At 40.1% G+C, this 21,355-nt stretch overlaps 1 protein-coding gene across 1 annotated transcript in view; it reads right to left on the bottom strand.

The window, feature by feature from the left end:
- The window catches only part of OBSCN (obscurin, cytoskeletal calmodulin and titin-interacting RhoGEF), a 201,805-nt gene that overhangs the window by 8,445 nt on the left and 172,005 nt on the right, over positions 1-21,355 (bottom strand). The window contains exons 84-99 of the mRNA XM_014944927.1: positions 20,804-20,832; positions 20,376-20,504; positions 19,418-19,557; positions 18,484-18,684; positions 18,062-18,144; positions 15,008-15,181; positions 14,020-14,179; positions 12,958-13,074; positions 12,070-12,234; positions 11,281-11,439; positions 10,518-10,695; positions 9,866-9,979; positions 9,012-9,179; positions 8,642-8,744; positions 7,912-8,041; positions 6,628-6,733 (exon numbers count right to left, since the gene is read on the bottom strand). Of these exons, the coding sequence (XP_014800413.1) occupies positions 6,628-6,733; positions 7,912-8,041; positions 8,642-8,744; positions 9,012-9,179; positions 9,866-9,979; positions 10,518-10,695; positions 11,281-11,439; positions 12,070-12,234; positions 12,958-13,074; positions 14,020-14,179; positions 15,008-15,181; positions 18,062-18,144; positions 18,484-18,684; positions 19,418-19,557; positions 20,376-20,504; positions 20,804-20,832 (2,156 nt within the window). The remainder of the gene's footprint in view (positions 1-6,627; positions 6,734-7,911; positions 8,042-8,641; positions 8,745-9,011; positions 9,180-9,865; positions 9,980-10,517; positions 10,696-11,280; positions 11,440-12,069; positions 12,235-12,957; positions 13,075-14,019; positions 14,180-15,007; positions 15,182-18,061; positions 18,145-18,483; positions 18,685-19,417; positions 19,558-20,375; positions 20,505-20,803; positions 20,833-21,355) is intronic.

Raw genomic sequence — 21,355 nt, 5'->3', positions numbered from 1 at the left:
CATCAGTACAGAAAATCGGCATCAAAAAAAATCCCAAACCCTAGGAAATCCAGGAGAGCCCTATAACACACCTGTGTCTACTCCATCTCTTTTTTTGCTAAAATTTACAATTTTTCCTGACCCTTGTCCCATCACAAACTAGAAGCTGTTGATACATATCAAGATCAAAAGAAATGATTTAATGATTTTGCAAATATTTCTTAAAATTGACATTTTTAAAAATAAGAAGAGCTAATAGACATTTTTGGGGAGGTTTCCACCCTACCTGCTGGAATAAAATTTAGACACAGTTTGAACCAGACTGTTTTGAACACGCTCTGAACTGCTGTACCTACTTGAGAACTAGAAAAAACAACAGCAAGCCCCACTTTTCATTTAATAAACTGGTAAAGTTTCTAAAAAAAATCCCTAAATTTAATCTCAAAGTAATTTTTCCAGCAATTGGTTTGCAATCTTCCAGCCAGCCTATAATAAATTAGCTCTGGTAATTTTTGGTTGGTACGATTGAAAGTGAACTGCAACTTAAAAATATATCTATAAAATCACAAAACAGTTCTTGCCCAGGGAACCTGTAGTGCCTGTATTATTTGTTAAATAACTTATGAATGGTGCTGATGTTTTCAATAGTGTCTCAAAACTGCACTGACTGAAAATTAAAAATACATTTACAATATTTGATGGAATAGTTTAAGCTAATTTAACCTAATTTTCCTTCCACTTGACTTCCAAGGGCTCTCTTCTGCCACTAGGTAAAACAACAATTTCCACAGTAATGAAAAGAATTTTGTGCAAAGGTTGATGTTAATATCTGACCTAGAGCTCTATGTTTCCCTTGCAGAGCCTCGTCTCTTTTATGCGTATAAAAATCTGGAATAATTTCCAGTAGAGTCAAAGGAGTTACTACAGAATTAGGTGAGTTTAAACCAAGTCTGTTTGGAAATTATAGCACACTGGGTAAGTAAAGGGCAAATGATTTTCAAATGTTTATCCTTGAACGTAATTACAATACAGCTGTTTACCGATCCTTAGTGAATATTTTTAAAATAATTTAAAACTTTTTTTTTAATTATACAATGATGGAAGGTGAACTGAGTGCTTGAACACTTTATTGCACCCAGGTTAGAAATCTTCACTGAATTTTTGAATCCTTAAATGAATATTGTGCAAGTTTTACATAACTTTTAGAAAACCTCATTGAATAATATCATGAGATTAATCCATAAGCAGCAAGAGTAGCAATTAATTTGATTATACACCTAATCATAGGTGGTTTATACAATAATTTTAAACGCAACTGTATTTAGATGATAATTAAATATGTATTTCATGAAATCTCCCTGTAAGAGGAAGTCTCTTTCACAATTAAATATGTATTTCATGAAATCTCCCTGTGTCTGTAAGAGGAAGTCTCTTTCACGTTTACTCTATTAATTCCTGCTCTTGCAGTTCCTCCCAAATCTCATCGACTGCAATATTTCTATATTTTTATATGTGTTCAAAAGTTGAGCAGGCCTGGGATGAGAAAGCTGTAAATGGCATATAGTAAATGGATCCTGATGATGCAGTTTGGCACAGGACAGATCAATTTTATATGTGCTATCAAGGTGTGAGGGAGGATTTCCCTGCTCTTGCAGTTCCTCCCAAATCTCATCGACTGCAATATTTCTATATTTTTATATGTGGAAATTATAGCACACTGGGTAAGTAAAGGGCAAATGATTTTCAAATGTTTATCCTTGAACATAATTACAATACAGCCATTTACTGATCCTTAGTGAATACTTTTAAAATAATTTAAAACTTTTTTTTTAATTATACAATGATGGAAGGTGAACTGAGTGCTTGAACACTTTACTGCACCCAGGTTAGAAATCTTCACTGAATTTTTAAATCAGTAGAGTCAAAGGAGTTACTACAGAATTAGGTGAGTTTAAACCAAGTCTGTTTGGAAATTATAGCACACTGGGTAAGTAAAGGGCAAATGATTTTCAAATGTTTATCCTTGAACGTAATTACAATACAGCTGTTTACCGATCCTTAGTGAATATTTTTAAAATAATTTAAAACTTTTTTTTTAATTATACAATGATGGAAGGTGAACTGAGTGCTTGAACACTTTATTGCACCCAGGTTAGAAATCTTCACTGAATTTTTGAATCCTTAAATGAATATTGTGCAAGTTTTACATAACTTTTAGAAAACCTCATTGAATAATATCATGAGATTAATCCATAAGCAGCAAGAGTAGCAATTAATTTGATTATACACCTAATCATAGGTGGTTTATACAATAATTTTAAACGCAACTGTATTTAGATGATAATTAAATATGTATTTCATGAAATCTCCCTGTAAGAGGAAGTCTCTTTCACATTTACTCTATTAATTCCTGCTCTTGCAGTTCCTCCCAAATCTCATCGACTGCAATATTTCTATATTTTTATATGTGTTCAAAAGTTGAGCAGGCCTGGGATGAGAAAGCTGTAAATGGCATATAGTAAATGGATCCTGATGATGCAGTTTGGCACAGGACAGATCAATTTTATATGTGCTATCAAGGTGTGAGGGAGGATTTCAGCAACCCCATATGAAGGATAGAACCACATGAAAGTAGGATGAGAGAATTTGGGTTTCTTTTCTTTTTTTTTTTTTATTTTTCCCCGAGAGGAAAATATTCTGCATCCGTTTTAGCACCGGATTTATCATTTCAACTTGTCTGATAGCGTTTTAGGAACACAGCTTTGCAAAGCAGGAGCCCCTGATAAGCAGGTTAAAAGCTGGAAGCATTAAGATCAGCCAGTGCTTCTACAGGACTAGACTCCTCTTTGGTTAATACGTTAAATCATGGACTTACAATTGATGAAACACTTAGGATAAGTCAGTTCTTGTTGCTCTGAATGGATGAAGGTTGGTTTATGGTCTATGGTCTTTATTACAAATTTTAAGTCTGCTTTCTCCACTTACAGAAGCGTAAACCTATTTTTCCTGCACTGTAACTGCTGCTGGCATAAACCACAGGAGCCCTCATCTGCTTTCATCCCTCTGCTGCTACTCCTGGGAGATTCACCTGCTACAGGAGATGGACAAATCTGACATGAACTGCTGAAGCCAATCTTAAAATGAGCATATCATGGGCACAATGCAGTTTCCTAAGTCGTCTGAATGAACTGCAAGTGTTTTGCAGTCTCTCTAAATAAAAACTCTCCCCTCCTGTGGTGACTGAGATGGTTGTAGAGGCAGATTGTGATCTCTTGAATTTGTACTGAAAACCACGTGGCCAACCCAAAAATGAGACTAATCGAAGATGACAACAGAATAAAAATAACAAGGTAAATATCCTAAACATCACCCCAACCAGGGAACTTTAAGTAGGTCAGGGGACAAACTCCTGTGCTTTAATTCTTCAGTAACAGGGCAGCACAAAGTGATCTAACACTCCTCTACATTTTTAAAGCAATCTGTAATCTGAGCACCCCAATTTTTAGCTTTTCCCTCTAAGGTGGGTATTACCAAAGAAGGCAATGAAATAACTTGCCCAAAGCTCTGCGTGAGACTATGAAGAAACTCCTCTTGCCTGGCTGTAGCTGCACCCAGCATCTTTCTTTATGGCTTTGCTTATCTCCACCTGTGTAGCTGACTCCTTCCCCTACCATCAACCATCTCATTGTACGTCCTGGCCCTGTCTGCCCTGGTGAGAAGGTAACACCTTTGAAAAACACTGGGCTTTGTTTTTCTTTAAAAAACGAACAAGTTAGTGAGCCTGGGATGAACGGACTGCAATGGTAAGACGTTAAAAAGGGGATGGCAGAGCACAGCAGCCCAGATCTGCCATGTGTAGGTTAAGCAGCAGGGTGCAAAGCAGACAGTCAACTTGAAGTCAAAGAGAAGGATCTTCTTTCAATTACAATTTTTTTCTAAAGTGTCTAAAATTCTTCCAATAGCCACAGAAAAAAGGATTTTTAAAGCAGCTCTCCATTGACTTCAGTGCAGGTGAAGCTGGAAGCGGAACTCAGCGTTTCAGGCTTGCAGCCCAAGCTGTGGGTCCTTTAGTCCAGTGGTTTCCATCCCTTGGGGATCTGGTCCTTCCAAAGGATCAGCAAATCCCCATAATCTGAATTTAAAGCTAATGACAAGAAGTTTGGTTTCGAGACCCATGGTGTTGGACAATCAGTGACTGCAGGTCAGGGCTCATAAACCACTGTACTAATGGTATCCCAAATTGTGACAGTAGAGTTTGGTTCAGTATAATAAACAGTACAAAAAGGCAGGAGGATAAAAACTAAAATATTTGCAACTAAAGGCCCTTGGGTGCGTCAGAAGACTCTGACAATAGTCATTTCACAGAACCAACGATAAATCAGGCAAAACTTAGACCCACCGTGCAGGTGAGCTGAGAAACAGACACAGCATCTATTTTCTGTTTTAATAGTACCACACAGCAGAAATGTTGTCCTCTTGGTGAAGTTACAAATCATCCCATTTGCACAAATAGAAAGGATTGTGAGGATGGAAAGAGGAAGCCTTCATGAGATCCATCCGTCCTCCAGTTCCTTGCCAGATGAACCTGATTTTCCCATAGGTAGATCAAGGCTGGATATTGATTCTCAAGAAAGCAACGAATTCCCTCCTCGGTCAAGTGCATTATTACCAAATGCATCCCTCATGCGATTCTGCTCAGAACAATCCTCTTGCTCCATGGATGAGCCTGCTCTTTGCTCCACTGGCCTGAAGCAGCTCTCCCTCTGATTCTCCCTGGAGATGACTCAGGGATCTATTCCCTTCCCTATTACCACGTTCAAGCAATTGCACATCACAGATCAAAAACTATTTCATAACATTTCTGAAGCTTCCGGGCAAAATCCAATTATATTTCTTCAACCAAGCTCATGAAATTTTTCATTTATGACTGGGAATAACAGCACATGAGTAATTTGGGGCTGAACGTGTATATTTGCAACCCCAAGAGCTGAGCAATGCTCCTACCTCTGTTTTACAGCCCTTGTTAGTTTTTATAACATCTTTTTCCTTGATACAAGGGAACTTCATCAAGATATGCCACCCTAACAGTGATTTATTTGTGTTCCTCTATATCCAGCTTATTTTTCTCTCTTTAGGACATAGCAAGGAAAAAGCATTCAAGTGCTTCAAGGTTTATCCTGCTGAAACAATTCAATTTCTATACTGCTAACACCATTCTCCCTGTAATGATTTTGAATGATTTCATGGTCCTCTGGGAAAGGACTACAAGGAAAGAGAGCATGACACCAAGACAAGCAAGTACAGAGACTAGGATTCTGATCTCCACAGCCTGATGTGTCTGAATCCTCTTAATGTAATAATACAAAATTAGTGTCTACAGAGGGCTGGCCCAAAGGTCCATCCAGACCAGAATCGTGTCTCAGAAAGTGCCAACAGCAGAGGCCTATGGAAAATGATTAAAAAAATATGAGTGGAGGGCCATTTTCACTGAATACTTTTTCCAGACTCCAGTTGTTTGACAACCAGCAGCTTCTTGAGTAAGAATGTCTTTGTATTTGATGGCTTTCAGTGGATGTTGAAAATAAACTGTCAAAAGCCCAGCTGAACCCCTGGTATTATCACAAGACAATGAGAAAACACTGAAGATGACGAAAGAAAGTCCTACAGCTCTTGGTAAACCTCTGGTTTTTGTTAGTCTTGTCTCCACTGACCACACCTGGGATAGCTCTCTGACACTGAGTTTCACTGGCATGGAATGGTCTGTGCCTATTCTAGTTCTCTCTCTTGGCCTCCAGAAGAGTAAGTCATCTCTTATCTGTTATAGATGGTCCCTTGGCTCTATTATCTCCTGAACCACTGCTGGGAGGTGTTTAAGAAAGGCAGCTCTGGCCCATGCTCAGCCAGCCAAGGACACCACTAAGATGTACAAAGAACCAGTCTCCTGTGCCAGGAAATGTTCCTTATGCAGATGCAGTCACTGATTTACGCTCAGTTATGATGAGTTTACAGCAAGCCTGTCTAACACGCTGCTTGTGGAAATCCCTTCGATAAGAAGGTGACTTGGTCCATATTAACCGACCAATTGAGGTGAAACACACAGAAACCAAAGGAATAGACTCTGTCACTGTGTGATACCTGAACAGCCCTAGAAAATGGGTGAACTAATATTGCTCAGGGTGTAAAGCTGTCAGTTCTGCTTTCTCAGTCACTCCAGGTGGTCTTCAGTGGTATTTCAGCAAGAATCCCAATGTGCCTGCACCTTTATGGACTGGCCCCTGGGGTGGTTTTTTTCAGCAATACATAACTCATGATCTGCCAGACTGACACACGTTTTCGAGTATTCCAACAGGAATAAAAACATTTTTCTTGCACTAATGGTGGTGTGACATACCCTTCATTTGCTCCTCCTTTTTCATATAATGCATTCATGAGCATTATATGATGCAGTTGATTTGCCAGGTTTGGAAATCAACGGATGGTGATGGGTATAGAGCTGAGCTGCAGTATACCCATGCACATCTCGATAGACATACAGATACGTGTACACCAACAACCAACATGGATAAGATGGCAAATATGTTTGAACCTCAGTCAGATGGCTTTAGAGTAAATAAACTAAGATACTTACGGAGTTGCTAAAGGTCATACCTTCTATGGTAATGGCTTGGTCTCCTCTCCTCTCCTGCGTCAGGGCTGCAGCACTGTGATGGTAAAGTTCTGCTCCACTTTTTGCAGACCCTAATCTGTTCACCAGCTAGAGAGAATCATGCAGCACCGAATGAAACGCAGGACATTTTTGTGTAATAAAACCTTCCTGTATTACATTAGAAATTCATTGCAATTACATGGCAACAGAAGTGGGTGAAGATGTGACCCCAAACCCAAGCTAGAGTTTGTATGAACACATTGCTGCTCAGGGGAGCGCGTGACAATCCTTTACCATAAATGACTCCCCCAGACAAGTTACAGCACATCAACTAACTTCAGAGTTATTTGCAATTTGCTCTCCAGCCTGTGACTTGGTCCTGAGGTAGCTCTGTCTCTACCAACAGGTACAGATTCCTGCCATTGCCATTTAATTGGTAATTAAAGAGGGTATTTTGTTTAGCATCCATTAATCCACTGAGTCTTACTCAGCCAAGAGAATAGTGGAACTTTTTATCTTAAGTAATGGTAAATGCAAGACAATGTGATTTTGCAAAAATTCTAGTAGGAGTCTTTAAATCATATCAAACTTCCTAAACATTTCTGTGGAATAACCATGAAGTTGCTGGGAGCTGCGTTGCTTACCATGGGTCAGCCTGACCCATGCCCATTTCCTAAATCAAGGTCAACTGTCTTTATTGCTGAGTCTTGAGAGGTTGTTAGTGCTTCATTACAATGAATGCATGGATTATGACTAATTTTTAGAAAATATTTTATAGCACATTCATTTTACTTTATTATATATTTAGAATCATTTAGCTTGGAAGGGGCCTTTTAGACCATTGAGTTCCATGCATACTTGCTAAATAAACAGGAATTTCACTGTTTTCCACTTCTATTTATATTCTATTCCTTTCTTTTGGCTTTTGATGGTTTCTCTGTGGTGACATGAATCTGTTCCAATTTAAAGGCAGTCCATAAACAAAAGTTACATCAGAATGGTCTTAAACTTTGTACGAGGTCCCTCTAGAGTCTGGATCTAAGCTCCAGGAAAGCTCACTCCATCACTGTGTGCAAAATTAAACTCTCAGGTCAGAATAATCTGAAGTTTTGGATGCTCACAATCCAGATCTCATCCAGGAGCATCTGACTTGTGTAGACTTTTTGATATAACAGGCAGCAACAATTACTCAGCCACTAATCTCATGCAATGATCTTTCCTGGTAAAATGAATTCTTCTATCTATGTCACATCAGACAACAGATCTTTACATCTCTGTGATCTTACCTCACATTCGTAGTGTCCCATATCTTCATTGGAAGGGTTCTTGACCACCAGGACTATTATGCCACTCCGTGGTTCAGTGAAAGTCTGATATTTACTTGTGTCCTTCAACATCACGCCATCTTTGTACCACCTGCATATGGAAAACACTGAGTATAAGCCACAAAAAATTATGCAGTATCAAGAAATCCCCAGCTCAACGATCCATCTGTCAAAGCAGTGGGCAAAAAACTCAAGAGCTAATCATTACACAAAAGTTTGGATCCTGGAAGATAGGTCTACAGGTGGGTAGATCACACATGGGTACTGAGCTGCACAGGTTTGTCAGATGCTTCTCAAGAAATCTCATCAGTCAATGCAAAGGAAAGGGCTTCTAATTGTACAAAGCTCTGCTGAGCCTTTTATCTGAATATCCCAGACTGGTTACTGATAAAATAAATTCAAGTGTAAGGCAGGGAGGATAAAGAAATGATAAAATATTGGCAGGGCATTAGATCTGATACAATCCTACAGCAGGTATTATCTGCAGGTATTTCTTTTCAGATGCCAGCTAGAATAAACTGCTGAAAATGTCAGGAATGTTGGGATCAGGAAGAGCCAGCACTGAGATGGGTTTAAGGTGGAAGACATAGAGAAGGAAGGGTCATAACCTTGAAGGAAAGGGCAGGAGACTTTTCTGACCATGCGAAAATGGGAAAACAGGATTTGTTCCAGTGTAACTTGAAGAACTGACCTGATTTGAGGCCTAGGTGCTCCTTCGATAGTACACGTAAACTGAGCATCTTCACCCTCAACAAAATAAGCATTTCTAACCTTGTTCACAAACCGTGGTGGCACTGCAAAACAAGGATAAATGTAGCTAGAAAGATGACCAGATACAAAGGATGTGTCCCTGAGCAGATAATTCTAATGATGTCTGCACACAAGACACTAAATATCAAATTTTTTGACATAAGAAAAATTGACTACACCTGTACATCAAATAATTTTTTAAGGTATTATCCAGTAGGTGTTATCCAGAACTTTTGGAATGTCTTAATATTCCTGTTTAAGGTACTACATGGCAGACCCTTTTAAAACAACACATCTGTGCAGAACTTTACCTTGAACAAGGATCTTTCCCAAGGTACTGGCATTTCCAGCAGGGCTGGAAGCAAAGCACATGTACTGTCCCGAGTCAAACCCTGTTAGGTTGTCCAAGATCAATGTGCAGGAACCATCGGGGTCTTCTATTATGATGTGATGAGGATCCACCTCCACGGGCTTTCCATCTTAAAAACAAAGGGAATTTTTTTAAAAAATAGCCTAGTATCAATTATGTCTTCTCCTTGGGAATTTCATCCAGCTTTTCAAGAGGACTGAGAGCTGTATTTGCTTTCTTGCAGCTGGTGTTGGTAGTGGAGGAAGGAGCTCTTCATCTTTGTCCAGCTGTCTACAAAACACACTCTGGGCAAACACTGTTGAGGGACCTCATATATCATCAATCCTCATTTAAAAGTTAAATTCTACCAGAGTATGTGCTGTGCAGTTATAGCTCTGATTTTTCAGCCAAAGGAACCCATCCAAAGTGACTGTAAACATGCAGAACAGATCTTCACAAGATGTGAACTAATAGAAAAGCTGTTTCTTCTGCAGTACAGTAATGTTGGGGGCAAAGAGTATGCCCACACAGTGACCTGTGCTATGACATGGAAACATCTGAGCTACTTCAAACAAGTTGTTAATTTCCTAAAAGTTGTCCGATGTGGGTTCATAAGGACTAATAGGCAAACCTGAAAAAGCAGGGTATTTGAGCTCACAGTAACATCTACATTACTTGGGTTGTTTAGCAACTATCTGTAAGACTAGACTTGGACATCTCTGGGTGGTCAGCTTTTAGATTACCCCCTAATTAGCACAAAGTAATGAAGATAGAGAACAAATTTTCAGGATGCACATCCTGACTCGCTGCTCGTACCTTTGTACCAGCTGACAGATGGCTTGGGAGCTCCCGTGACTTTGCAGGCCAGCTTGACCGTCTCTCCCAGCTCAGCTGTACAGTCCGCCAGCTCTTCCTCAAAGTCTGGAGGTACTGAAACATCAGAATAAGCACGTTAGTCTGGAGGAGGGGAGCTCTGTCTGTAGGGTGGCTGCTGCAAAGTAGGATAAAAATAGGTATAATTTTTGCAAATCTGAGAGGTTCAGAATGGAAAGAAGAACAGGAAATTTCAGCAGCTAATGACTCCCCAGGTGACATGCTCTCCTTGCTTCTCTGAGACTAAATCCAGCCTGTCAAATGTCTGCTGTTGGCTATAAAAATGGGCCACAAAAAAAAGAATGGGATTTGTTGCTGAACTAGGAAGTTTGGGGTGTCTGGGCACCAGGGGAGGTTTAGATTGGATATAAGAAAAATTTCTCCACCAAAAGGGTTATCAAACATTGGAACAGGTTGCCCAGAGAAGTGGTGCAATCACCAGCCCTGAAGGTATTTAAAAGATGGGTAGACATGGTGCTGAGGGACATGGTTTAGTGGTGGCTTTGTCAGTGTTCGGCTGACGGTTGGACTTGATGACCTGAAAGTTCCCTTCCAAACTACATAATTCAATGGTTCTAACTAGGGCCATACTCACTCCAGACAGGCTCGCTGATCCGCTGCTGTATGCCACAGATCTCCTTCACCCAGGAGTTCTTGATATTCACTGTACGCGCTTGAAAGAGGTACTTGCGGACCAAGTCTTCTCGTTCGTGCCAGATCTCAAACGCCCGGTCATCCCCTTCCACAAGGTCATTCACATCTATATTGTTCAGCTGCGTGACAGAAGGACAAGAAAGTCAATGCATGTGTGCAGCCCAGGAACAGCACAATTAAGGACTATGTGAAAAAAAATTACAGAGCAGGAGCTCACTGAACAGAGCATCCTTTTCCCTTCCTTGGATAATAAAATAAGAAAAAGGAGAGAGATTAGGACTTTCAGAAGGCCTTGGCTTGGTCAGAAACTCTATGAGGTTTTTGTTTGTTTGGTTTTTACTGGAATTGAACATCTACTGCCTTGGGAAAACTCTTTCTGCAATTTCTTGCAGTTTTAAACTGAGCCCTGAATGTCTGAGGAAGAGCTGGTCAAATCCTCTGAATTTTTCATTTTTAAACAGGAATTAGTGTCAGGAGAGGACATAACCTCTCCTGGAGGCATTTCCCCCAATTTAGTACCAACACTACAGACTGGCCAAACCAAAAATCTACAAATGCTATATTCTACTAGAAAAACTTTCAGACACAAAGAAATAACTCAAATGGATAAATGAAATGTCTCATTTAGATGAGCAGAAGCTGGGTATAAGCATGAAGTTCTCAATGACAGAAGAATGCTCTTGGTGAGGATATAATGATCAGACCTTCATGATGTTCTTGAAGATGTAACTGTAGGTGTCCGTCCTTGTGTCTCGCTTTGGTTTGCAGATCACAATATAATTTTTGAAGAGGAACACATGTCTTTTGTGTCCTTTCCATGCCATTCTAGCTCCCGGCGCTCCTTCCCACACAATGAAGTGGCCCTGATAAGAAACAGAAGAAAGAGCACATAGTGATAATTGTGGAATAATTACTATAATGATGTCTCACCATCATTTTTCAGTGAACAGATAACAAATCTTTACTAGTACGTGTGTCTTCTGCTCTATTACAGCACAGCAGGTTGTTTCTAATGCTAAAGGTGATGCATCAGACTGGCGGCGCACACAGTGATTGTCATTACATTGTCCTTTAAATGGTATTCTTTGCTGCCGGAAAAATACAGACCTCTTGGCAGGTAGGCACACCCTTGGAAATGGAAATGCTAATGGAAAATTGTATTTTGTGTGTTATGCAGACACTTTATATGCTCACTTGGTCTTCTTCACCACAGCAGGGCATTCATTTCACATACTTTCAGACGTGTACAACCCGTGGGTGACACGGGTTCCCCCTGGCATCATTAGGGAGAAGTAAGCACGCTTGGTGTGTGATTGGACTCTTTTTTGGATGTCTAAATGTGGGTAGATGAATCCCCACCAATGTCTCACTATCATTGTAATTTAGCCTTACAGCTCCACTCAGCACTACACAATGATTCCCACACAAGACATGGGATAAAAACAGGCAGAGTAAATGGTTTGTCCAACACAACAGAGAGAAATTCCAGTTACCTGTCGGATGGGTTCTCCAAGGCTTTCCAAGGTCCCCGGATAATTCTCAATGAGTGAGACGTGGAGGTTGTTTTCTGCTCTTCGGGTAAGCGCGGACACGATGGCATAAGCCTGCTCCAGCAGAGTGCAGTTCTGGCTATTTCTTGCTTTGTTTCGGATTAATTCCTGTAGATGAATGAAGCAAATGTTACTGGGCAGTCAAAAAAAGAAAAAAAAAACAAAAACAAAACCAACACATTTCCTTGAGTCCATAGAGTTTCCCAGTACCTGTTCCAGCTCTGTCATTTGAGCAACTTTTATCCTGTTCTTTCACCATGTGCTATTTGGCTACTAAAGTCTCTTCCTTCCTACCTATTCTGCAGGTTTAATGAGTAGCCAGTCTGGCTTTTCCTTACATCAGTTGATATTAAATAAAGACAAAATTGAAGCAAGTACCAGATACGTTGCAGCAATTGAAAACGAAAAAAACCCAAAGTATCTTACACATTGGAAACTGCTTATTTTTATAACATACCTGTTGCTGAGTGTGAAGCAACTTCATACTTGTCGTGGATGTATACATATATGTATTCATATATCTATGTATATAACCATACATTTTTTTATATATGTGTATACATATATTTAAAAATCACTCAGATAGAGCTTGCTGAACTTTATGGGGTTGGAGACTGTGAATCTCTAGCTGGATACATATTTACGAAACTATTTAGAGAGCAACATCACCAGTGATGATTACCATCTGCATTACTCAAGCAGCTTTCAATCTGGGTTGCATCAGAATGAAGCCAAGTAATGTGAAATAAAAATAAAGTCTTTTTTCTACATAAGCTGCACAAAGCAGAACATAAACCTATAAGGTATAAGTGTATAACAAAAGCACTTCACCTTGATTATAGTCTGATACTGCTGGATCCGGTTTATGGGTTTTTCCAGGTAGTGCTGCAGTGGTGGGATAAGTGGCTGTGAAGGATCTTCATTCACTAAAATTTCATCTGTGTATCTCTGAAAAAATACATAGAAGAATGAGGAAGGGTTGTTAGAAAGAACAATAAAAAGGATCACTCCCTGGAGGATGCTTACATGATGCTGGTTCATAGGCTTATCTCAGCCCAAACTGGATAGCTCTACCAGAATTTACATCCCATGTATTGGACGTCTAGAACTCTCTCCATCCTTTCCAGCTAGTTATTATTTTAGACTGGAAGGTGTCTGAAATGTTAAATTTGTCAAGAGGAGTCCATGTGTGAGGACATCAGCCACTGAGCTGGATGGCTACCCTTTCCACTGAGCTGTGAATGTGGGGTGAGCATGAATATGAGCATTATTTTTCTAGCGAGCATCAGGCTGGACTAGAGTAGGAGTAGGAGGCTCATGGAGAAGGTAAAAGTGCTCAGGTTCTGGGCAGGGGTATCAGATGGACAGAGGAGCCGTGCTGCTGCTCAAGGGATCCACGAACACGCATCTGCTCATGGATCTGGAATGTTGTGTGTGTTTTTTTTCATGAGCGAACTTCAATCCTGAGCAGACCATGGATCTGGAATGTTGTGTGTGTTTTTTTCACGAGTGAACTTCAATCCTGAGCAGATGGAGAAGAGAAAGAGGATTTCCCTATGTATACTAATATTTTCTGTGAGTTCACTTGGTCTGATGATGTGGTGGCCCTAAAAACATCCCTTAATTACAATGACATAATCACAGCCACATTCTTGTCCGTATAATCTTTATAATATTCATAAATGCATAAGCATATGTAAATACCTTCCCATATTGATTGTACTGACCAGGAAGAGCTAGAGAGTGAATACAAAATTATTATATTTAGCAATGATTTCCCAAAAAAGTTTTTAATAATCGTTTTCAGGATCACATTTGTGATTAATAACTGTATTTCTTGTTGCAGTGGGTTCTAGGATGCACGTTCAGCAGGTACTTGGGCTGCTGTTTTACCTTGTAGAAATCCTGGACAGCTTTGCTGACGACGATCGATTCAGCCTGTACCCTCCCCACCAGGTACTGGATGTACTTATTAAACTCCACTTCATGCTTGATAAAGCACATGGCCACGTCGTCGTCAGTGTCACACAGCTGCAAGCCTCGCAGGAAGACACTGTGGAGACAGAGGAAAAAAAGGACATCTGAGGAGGAGGTGATGGAATGAGGTTAGAACACAGCCCCAGCAGCCAGACTTTTAAATCAGGCGATTTCAGGTTAAAGGGAATGAGTGGGGGAAATGAGGGATGTTGCCAAATTAACATTAAAATTAGCATTAAACTTCTCAATGCCTCTTCATCCAGCATGATGCTGTCCCTTTTGGCCTGAATGTATGAAATGCCCCGCAAGGAAGGGTATCAAGGTATAAAAGGAAGCCCCTAAAGCACGTGAGACATTGTACACCACCTCCTCTCCCTACCAAATTGTCCTGGTTTGAGGACACAAGTATTTCAGCCTGGAGCTAGGAAGTCACTCTGTGAACTGCAGAGACCCAGAAAAACTTTTCATGGAGTAGGCAGAGGCATCATGCCACGGTGTTGTACCTGGGCAGCCTGCTACAGCTGGACATGTTTCAAAAGCATGGACATTGGCATCAGTTTTAGATGAATGCGTGTCTCTATGAAGACATCACTGAAGTGTCTGTAAGACCGTGCTGCCTTTTAATAATAATTTACTGTTTCTCAATTAAATTTGCTTAAAAGGGTAAGAAATAAGTTAGACATGTGAAGCCTTGAAGGTCTGATGGAAATCCCAACACTGTGCTCTGATGACTATGCCATCATCATATTCCAAAATGGAATATTCCAAAAGGACCATCAATTCCCTTGCACCTCAGCACTGCCAATGTTCCACGTCCTTCACAGTAACAGTAATTACTGTGGTGCTGACACCAGGTATGCAAGCCACAATTTGGTCTCAAATGAAGTCACATGGGAGTTCCCACCTGGAATGGAAGCGAGCAATGTCATCAATATTTCTGAAGATGGTGGATTTCTGGCTGGCGACAGCTCCTGGGACATTGGGACAGGTCTCAGTGAACCTAAGGTGATGAGTCTGGAGGAACTGTAGGTCTTGAATGTAATCCTCTTCTGAGATCAACAGTTCTTGGATAAGAATGCTGAAGGGAAGACGAATGGGCAAAAAGAAATCACAGAAAAATCATTACAATTATCCTTGACACGCTGAGAGATTTCTAGGCTCTAAAGTAGAGATATATATGATCAGAGGAGCAGAGTCCCTAGAGGGTGTTGACTAGATCCCTTCTGGCCATAAGAGGAACTTGGACACCCTGCTCATGGAGTGACACCTATAGACATCTACTGTCAGGGCAGACAAAAGACAGCATGAGCCACAAAAAGATCTGTGTGAAGTTGACAGTAGCAACTTCAATTCCACTTTATGCAATCAAGAAAGCAAATATCTCCATGAGATCACACGCAGTAGCATGTTGCACTACAAAGGAGTAACACAAGGCTGAGCGCTTTCATGCCCTCTTTAGACATCACCATATAGGGCACCCCAAAGTAGATCAGTACTGTAGTTTAGGATTTTGTGAGATCAGAGAGCTTCTGGAATTACATTATGTGAACATCTCCTTTTAAGTCATCCAATATGATTTAGATTTTCCTAGAAATGGAAATTTTCCTAGGCTGAAATCAATGACAAAACCCAACTAAACATCCCAAAATCCACAAGTCTGAGAAAATCGAGGGTTCACTTGATTCTGGGAAAGGGGAGGTGGCAGGAGTCAGCAGAACAAAGACAGTGACTCTGACAGGAGGGACCTAGATGCCAACATTCATGTGAGTTCAAAAGGCAGGGAAACTCAAAGGCACAAATACCAAATGACACGAGCTCACCTCAGCTTCCTTTTATATTCGTCTTCAGAAACAAACTCTCCAGGGAACTCGGGAGCTTCTGTTGTTCCCCACTCTGGTGACAACTAAAATACAAGAAAAAAGAAACATTATTCTTTTAAGTTAACAGTACTTTTTTCAATGCACTCTGTAGAATATCCTGTGTTCACAGTCACTTTCAACAATTGCTAAGCCAGTGTGAAGGTGTTTTTGTTTTTTTTCTGGAGGGTGATTAGGTCTTTCAAACCCAGGTACCCCTGCAGGCTTACAGAAATATTGTCTGATCAAAACAAGAAAAGTCCAACCATGTTACAGACCCCATCAACAACCTCCTCATCTGTCACTCCCTGAAAAAGGAACAGCTCTAAATTTCATCAGGAACAAGTAATTTTACATGAAAAAAAAACCACAGCCTGATCAGTCACCTTCAGTTTCTTGTCCAGATAAGCTGGAGACACCCAGCCCTGTCGAGAAGGGCTGGATTTGGTGGGTTTAGTCCTGACCAGCCATTTCAGAGGATGGGCTGAATCAAGGACTTCCACATATTGGCCTTCCTTTAATGTGATGGTCTCCTTGTCAGGAGCAGCAGGCACGTAGTCAGCTGTGACCATGTAGACATCAAAGATCTGCAGGAATGAAACGACAGTTATTTTGTGCTCTGAAAATAGAATGCAAAAATACCACCAGGACCTAAGTGCTAATCTGTGTTTAATGTTTTATTCTCCAGCTCTTGTCTGGTAAAGAGAGTCACTGCTTTTTGCCAGTGGAAGATTATGCCCCTAGGAGGCTCAGGCCATATTTTCAAAATAGGAGATGTTTGGATTTACACCATGAAGTAGTAGATTTTTGTCCCAAAGCAAAACAAACAGTGGTCCTGAAAGTGTCAGATTAAGTTAACATTTTTCCAAAGTTTTAAGGCCTTTTTGTATTGGTGTTTTATGGTTTTGGTTGTTTGGTTTTTTTGTTTTGTTTTTTTTTTTTACAAGAAGCATTTGAAATGAACACCAAAAAATTTTCTAATTTTCACAAAATTCTAATTTTTCTCATGAAGAACTTCTCAGCAAAATTCTTCTGACCTACTCTGTCCAAGGCCACAGAAAATCCAACTCTGTCTTTCTTAAGTTCAGTCATGAAAGCAAAAGGTGCCAAATTGTGGATATGTTTTGACCATGTTGACTTGAACAACTTGTTCAAGAACCACACAGTGAGCATCAGAATTTGATACTTTATGCTCTGTATCACAGACCCAATATTTAACTACTAAATTTACCTGCTAAAGTGAAGCACATCCCTAAAGGGACTGGTCATTCCATGCAAAGTTTTCCCCTTGTGTCAAACTTGTCCATATAGATATCCTACCTCTCCTCTAGAATCACCGTCTTCAGACTCAGAGGAGGACTCTTGAGCAATGGATGAAGGTCTGGATCGTCCATGGCGAGGAGATGCAGAGGGAGTTTTTGATTCATCATCACTTTCTGCCCCTGGCACTCGAAGTGTAGCTAAAAAGCAGAGCAACAGAAAAGTGTGAAATAAAGATCTCCAATCTGAACACGAACCGTACCTGTAATAATTTTCGATTTCGAGAGCAACAGAAAAGTGTGAAATAAAGATCTGAACACGAACTGTACCTGTAATAATTTTCAATTTCATAAAAACAAATATTCCCTAGGAAAAGGATTTGTTGGATTTAGTGTGACCTCCTATTGGTATTTAGGATTAAATAAATTATTGGACACACAAAGGAGTAACACAAGGCTGAGCGCTTTCATGCCCTCTTTAGACATCACCATATAGGGCACCCCAAAGTAGATCAGTACTGTAGTTTAGGATTTTGTGAGATCAGAGAGCTTCTGGAATTACATTATGTGAACATCTCCTTTTAAGTCATCCAATATGATTTAGATTTTCCTAGAAATGGAAATTTTCCTAGGCTGAAATCAATGACAAAACCCAACTAAACATCCCAAAATCCACAAGTCTGAGAAAATCGAGGGTTCACTTGATTCTGGGAAAGGGGAGGTGGCAGGAGTCAGCAGAACAAAGACAGTGACTCTGACAGGAGGGACCTAGATGCCAACATTCATGTGAGTTCAAAAGGCAGGAAAACTCAAAGGCACAAATACCAAATGACACGAGCTCACCTCAGCTTCCTTTTATATTCGTCTTCAGAAACAAACTCTCCAGGGAACTCGGGAGCTTCTGTTGTTCCCCACTCTGGTGACAACTAAAATACAAGAAAAAAGAAACATTATTCTTTTAAATTAACAGTACTTTTTTCAATGCACTCTGTAGAATATCCTGTGTTCACAGTCACTTTCAACAATTGCTAAGCCAGTGTGAAGGTGTTTTTGTTTTTTTTCTGGAGGGTGATTAGGTCTTTCAAACCCAGGTACCCCTGCAGGCTTACAGAAATATTGTCTGATCAAAACAAGAAAAGTCCAACCATGTTACAGACCCCATCAACAACCTCCTCATCTGTCACTCCCTGAAAAAGGAACAGCTCTAAATTTCATCAGGAACAAGTAATTTTACATGAAAAAAAAACCACAGCCTGATCAGTCACCTTCAGTTTCTTGTCCAGATAAGCTGGAGACACCCAGCCCTGTCGAGAAGGGCTGGATTTGGTGGGTTTAGTCCTGACCAGCCATTTCAGAGGATGGGCTGAATCAAGGACTTCCACATATTGGCCTTCCTTCAATGTGATGGTCTCCTTGTCAGGAGCAGCAGGCACGTAGTCAGCTGTGACCATGTAGACATCAAAGATCTGCAGGAATGAAACGACAGTTATTTTGTGCTCTGAAAATAGAATGCAAAAATACCACCAGGACCTAAGTGCTAATCTGTGTTTAATGTTTTATTCTCCAGCTCTTGTCTGGTAAAGAGAGTCACTGCTTTTTGCCAGTGGAAGATTATGCCCCTAGGAGGCTCAGGCCATATTTTCAAAATAGGAGATGTTTGGATTTACACCATGAAGTAGTAGATTTTTGTCCCAAAGCAAAACAAACAGTGGTCCTGAAAGTGTCAGATTAAGTTAACATTTTTCCAAAGTTTTAAGGCCTTTTTGTATTGGTGTTTTATGGTTTTGGTTGTTTGGTTTTTTTGTTTTGTTTTTTTTTTTTACAAGAAGCATTTGAAATGAACACCAAAAAATTTTCTAATTTTCACAAAATTCTAATTTTTCTCATGAAGAACTTCTCAGCAAAATTCTTCTGACCTACTCTGTCCAAGGCCACAGAAAATCCAACTCTGTCTTTCTTAAGTTCAGTCATGAAAGCAAAAGGTGCCAAATTGTGGATATGTTTTGACCATGTTGACTTGAACAACTTGTTCAAGAACCACACAGTGAGCATCAGAATTTGATACTTTATGCTCTGTATCACAGACCCAATATTTAACTACTAAATTTACCTGCTAAAGTGAAGCACATCCCTAAAGGGACTGGTCATTCCATGCAAAGTTTTCCCCTTGTGTCAAACTTGTCCATATAGAAATCCTACCTCTCCTCTAGAATCACCATCTTCAGACTCAGAGGAGGACTCTTGAGCAATGGATGAAGGTCTGGATCGTCCATGGCGAGGAGATGCAGAGGGAGTTTTTGATTCATCATCACTTTCTGCCCCTGGCACTCGAAGTGTAGCTAAAAAGCAGAGCAACAGAAAAGTGTGAAATAAAGATCTGAACACGAACTGTACCTGTAATAATTTTCAATTTCATAAAAACAAATATTCCCTAGGAAAAGGATTTGTTGTATTTAGTGTGACCTCCTATTGATATTTAGGATTAAATAAATTATTGGGACGTTTTAATACATGAGGTTGCATGCCTACTGCACTGCAAGAATATTTGTAGGAGAGGTAATGGCTCTATTTTTGTTTCAAGATAAAATTTTACTACAAGATTATCATTATATGATACACAGAACAAGATTTTTCATTCGATACAACAAATTGTTGGATTACTGTGCAGCTGTGCACACCGTTTTCAGCCTTGAGTTGATTTTAAAGTCCCATTGTGAGCTAAAACTTGAAGATGTGGGAAGTCTTCAGAACAGAATTTTTTTTAGACTCAGGAGTGATGAATATCTGAGGAATTCAAAATATCTATAACGTTCAAAATACACTTCCATTTTTACAATTGCCCTCCACTCTAAAGCTTACAGTTACTCCTATTTATTTAAATAAACACTGTACACATAAAACGGACATCAGGCATCACAGGTTACTGGAATAGCTTTTTTTCTAGTTCAGAACTGTAGACTCAGACATGCAGTTGGGATAGACTCTTACTAAAAATTCTTAGTGCTAAGCATTTTCAAGTAATCATATGCTTATGTAGCATGATTGCCTCAAAAACTGCTTCATAAAGCCCACTGATATTTAAAGTCCAGATGATACCTCAAAAAAAAGACCACATATTGTTCTACACTGATTAATTTTCATTTCCTAGGTTGCTTACCCTGACTTATTTTTGCAGATACCATTTCTGAGATACGGGAGGTGAGTTTCTGGAAGAACTCTTCTGAGCCAACATCAGCTAAGGAAACAGGGCTTTTGGGTACACCTTCTCTACCAGCTTCAAGGTCTCCTAGAAAAGAGAGAATTTTTTATTAAGCAGGTAATGTCATTGCAAAGTCATCTTTTTTGAGTAACAAAAGCTTCTGTGGAAAGAAGGTCTGATTTTCTTCACTTCCCCTAAGTTTAAAACCATGCTTGCTCACATTTAATCCAAATAATTCACCCTTGAACAGAGATCAGTCCTCCAATATTTCAGACATTTTCAAGAAAACGGGACAAAAGTAGGTGGTAATCATGAAATGTGTCAACAAATCTCAGCTGTAGATGTGAAGGGCAGGAATAAGAGAGAGAGAGAATAGCTCCTCTTACCTTCTCTTGTTTCAGAGGGATGCATAGCTCTGAAAAAGAAAGAGTAAAGCAGAGTTAAATGTTAAAATAAAATATGTAACAAGGAGAAGCTGTGGATGTCCCATCCCTGGAGCTGTTCATGAGCAGGTTGGATGGGGCTTTGAGGAACCTGGTCTAGTGGGAGGTGTCCCTGCCTGTGGGACCTGCCGTGGGGATTAGAATGAGACTATCTTCAAGGTCGCCAAAACATTCTATGATTCTATAAAAATGTCCAGTGGTTTCATCAGGAAACCAAAGGCTGCAGAATATGTAGATGCCATGGTCCTGCCAAGAGACCTACTCCCACCACACCAGGATTCCCGTGTGTTGGAGAAGCAAGCTGACTACTGGTATTGCAGTGGCTTTGAGGTCTAAAGAGACCCTTGCCACATTGACAGATTTTACCAGCACCAAATGCCAGCAGAAAAGGGGCAGGAGACTATACTGTCAAGACTGAGTGAAGATGGCTTCATGGACATGAAGAACTACCAGCATTTACTTGCATCTGATGAGGAGTATTTGTGTTGTTTCCCA

Source organism: Calidris pugnax, unplaced genomic scaffold (genome assembly GCF_001431845.1).
Source record: "Calidris pugnax isolate Ruff unplaced genomic scaffold, ASM143184v1 scaffold54, whole genome shotgun sequence".
NCBI lineage: Eukaryota > Metazoa > Chordata > Aves > Charadriiformes > Scolopacidae > Calidris > Calidris pugnax.
This window is presented reverse-complemented; position numbering and strand designations above follow the sequence as displayed.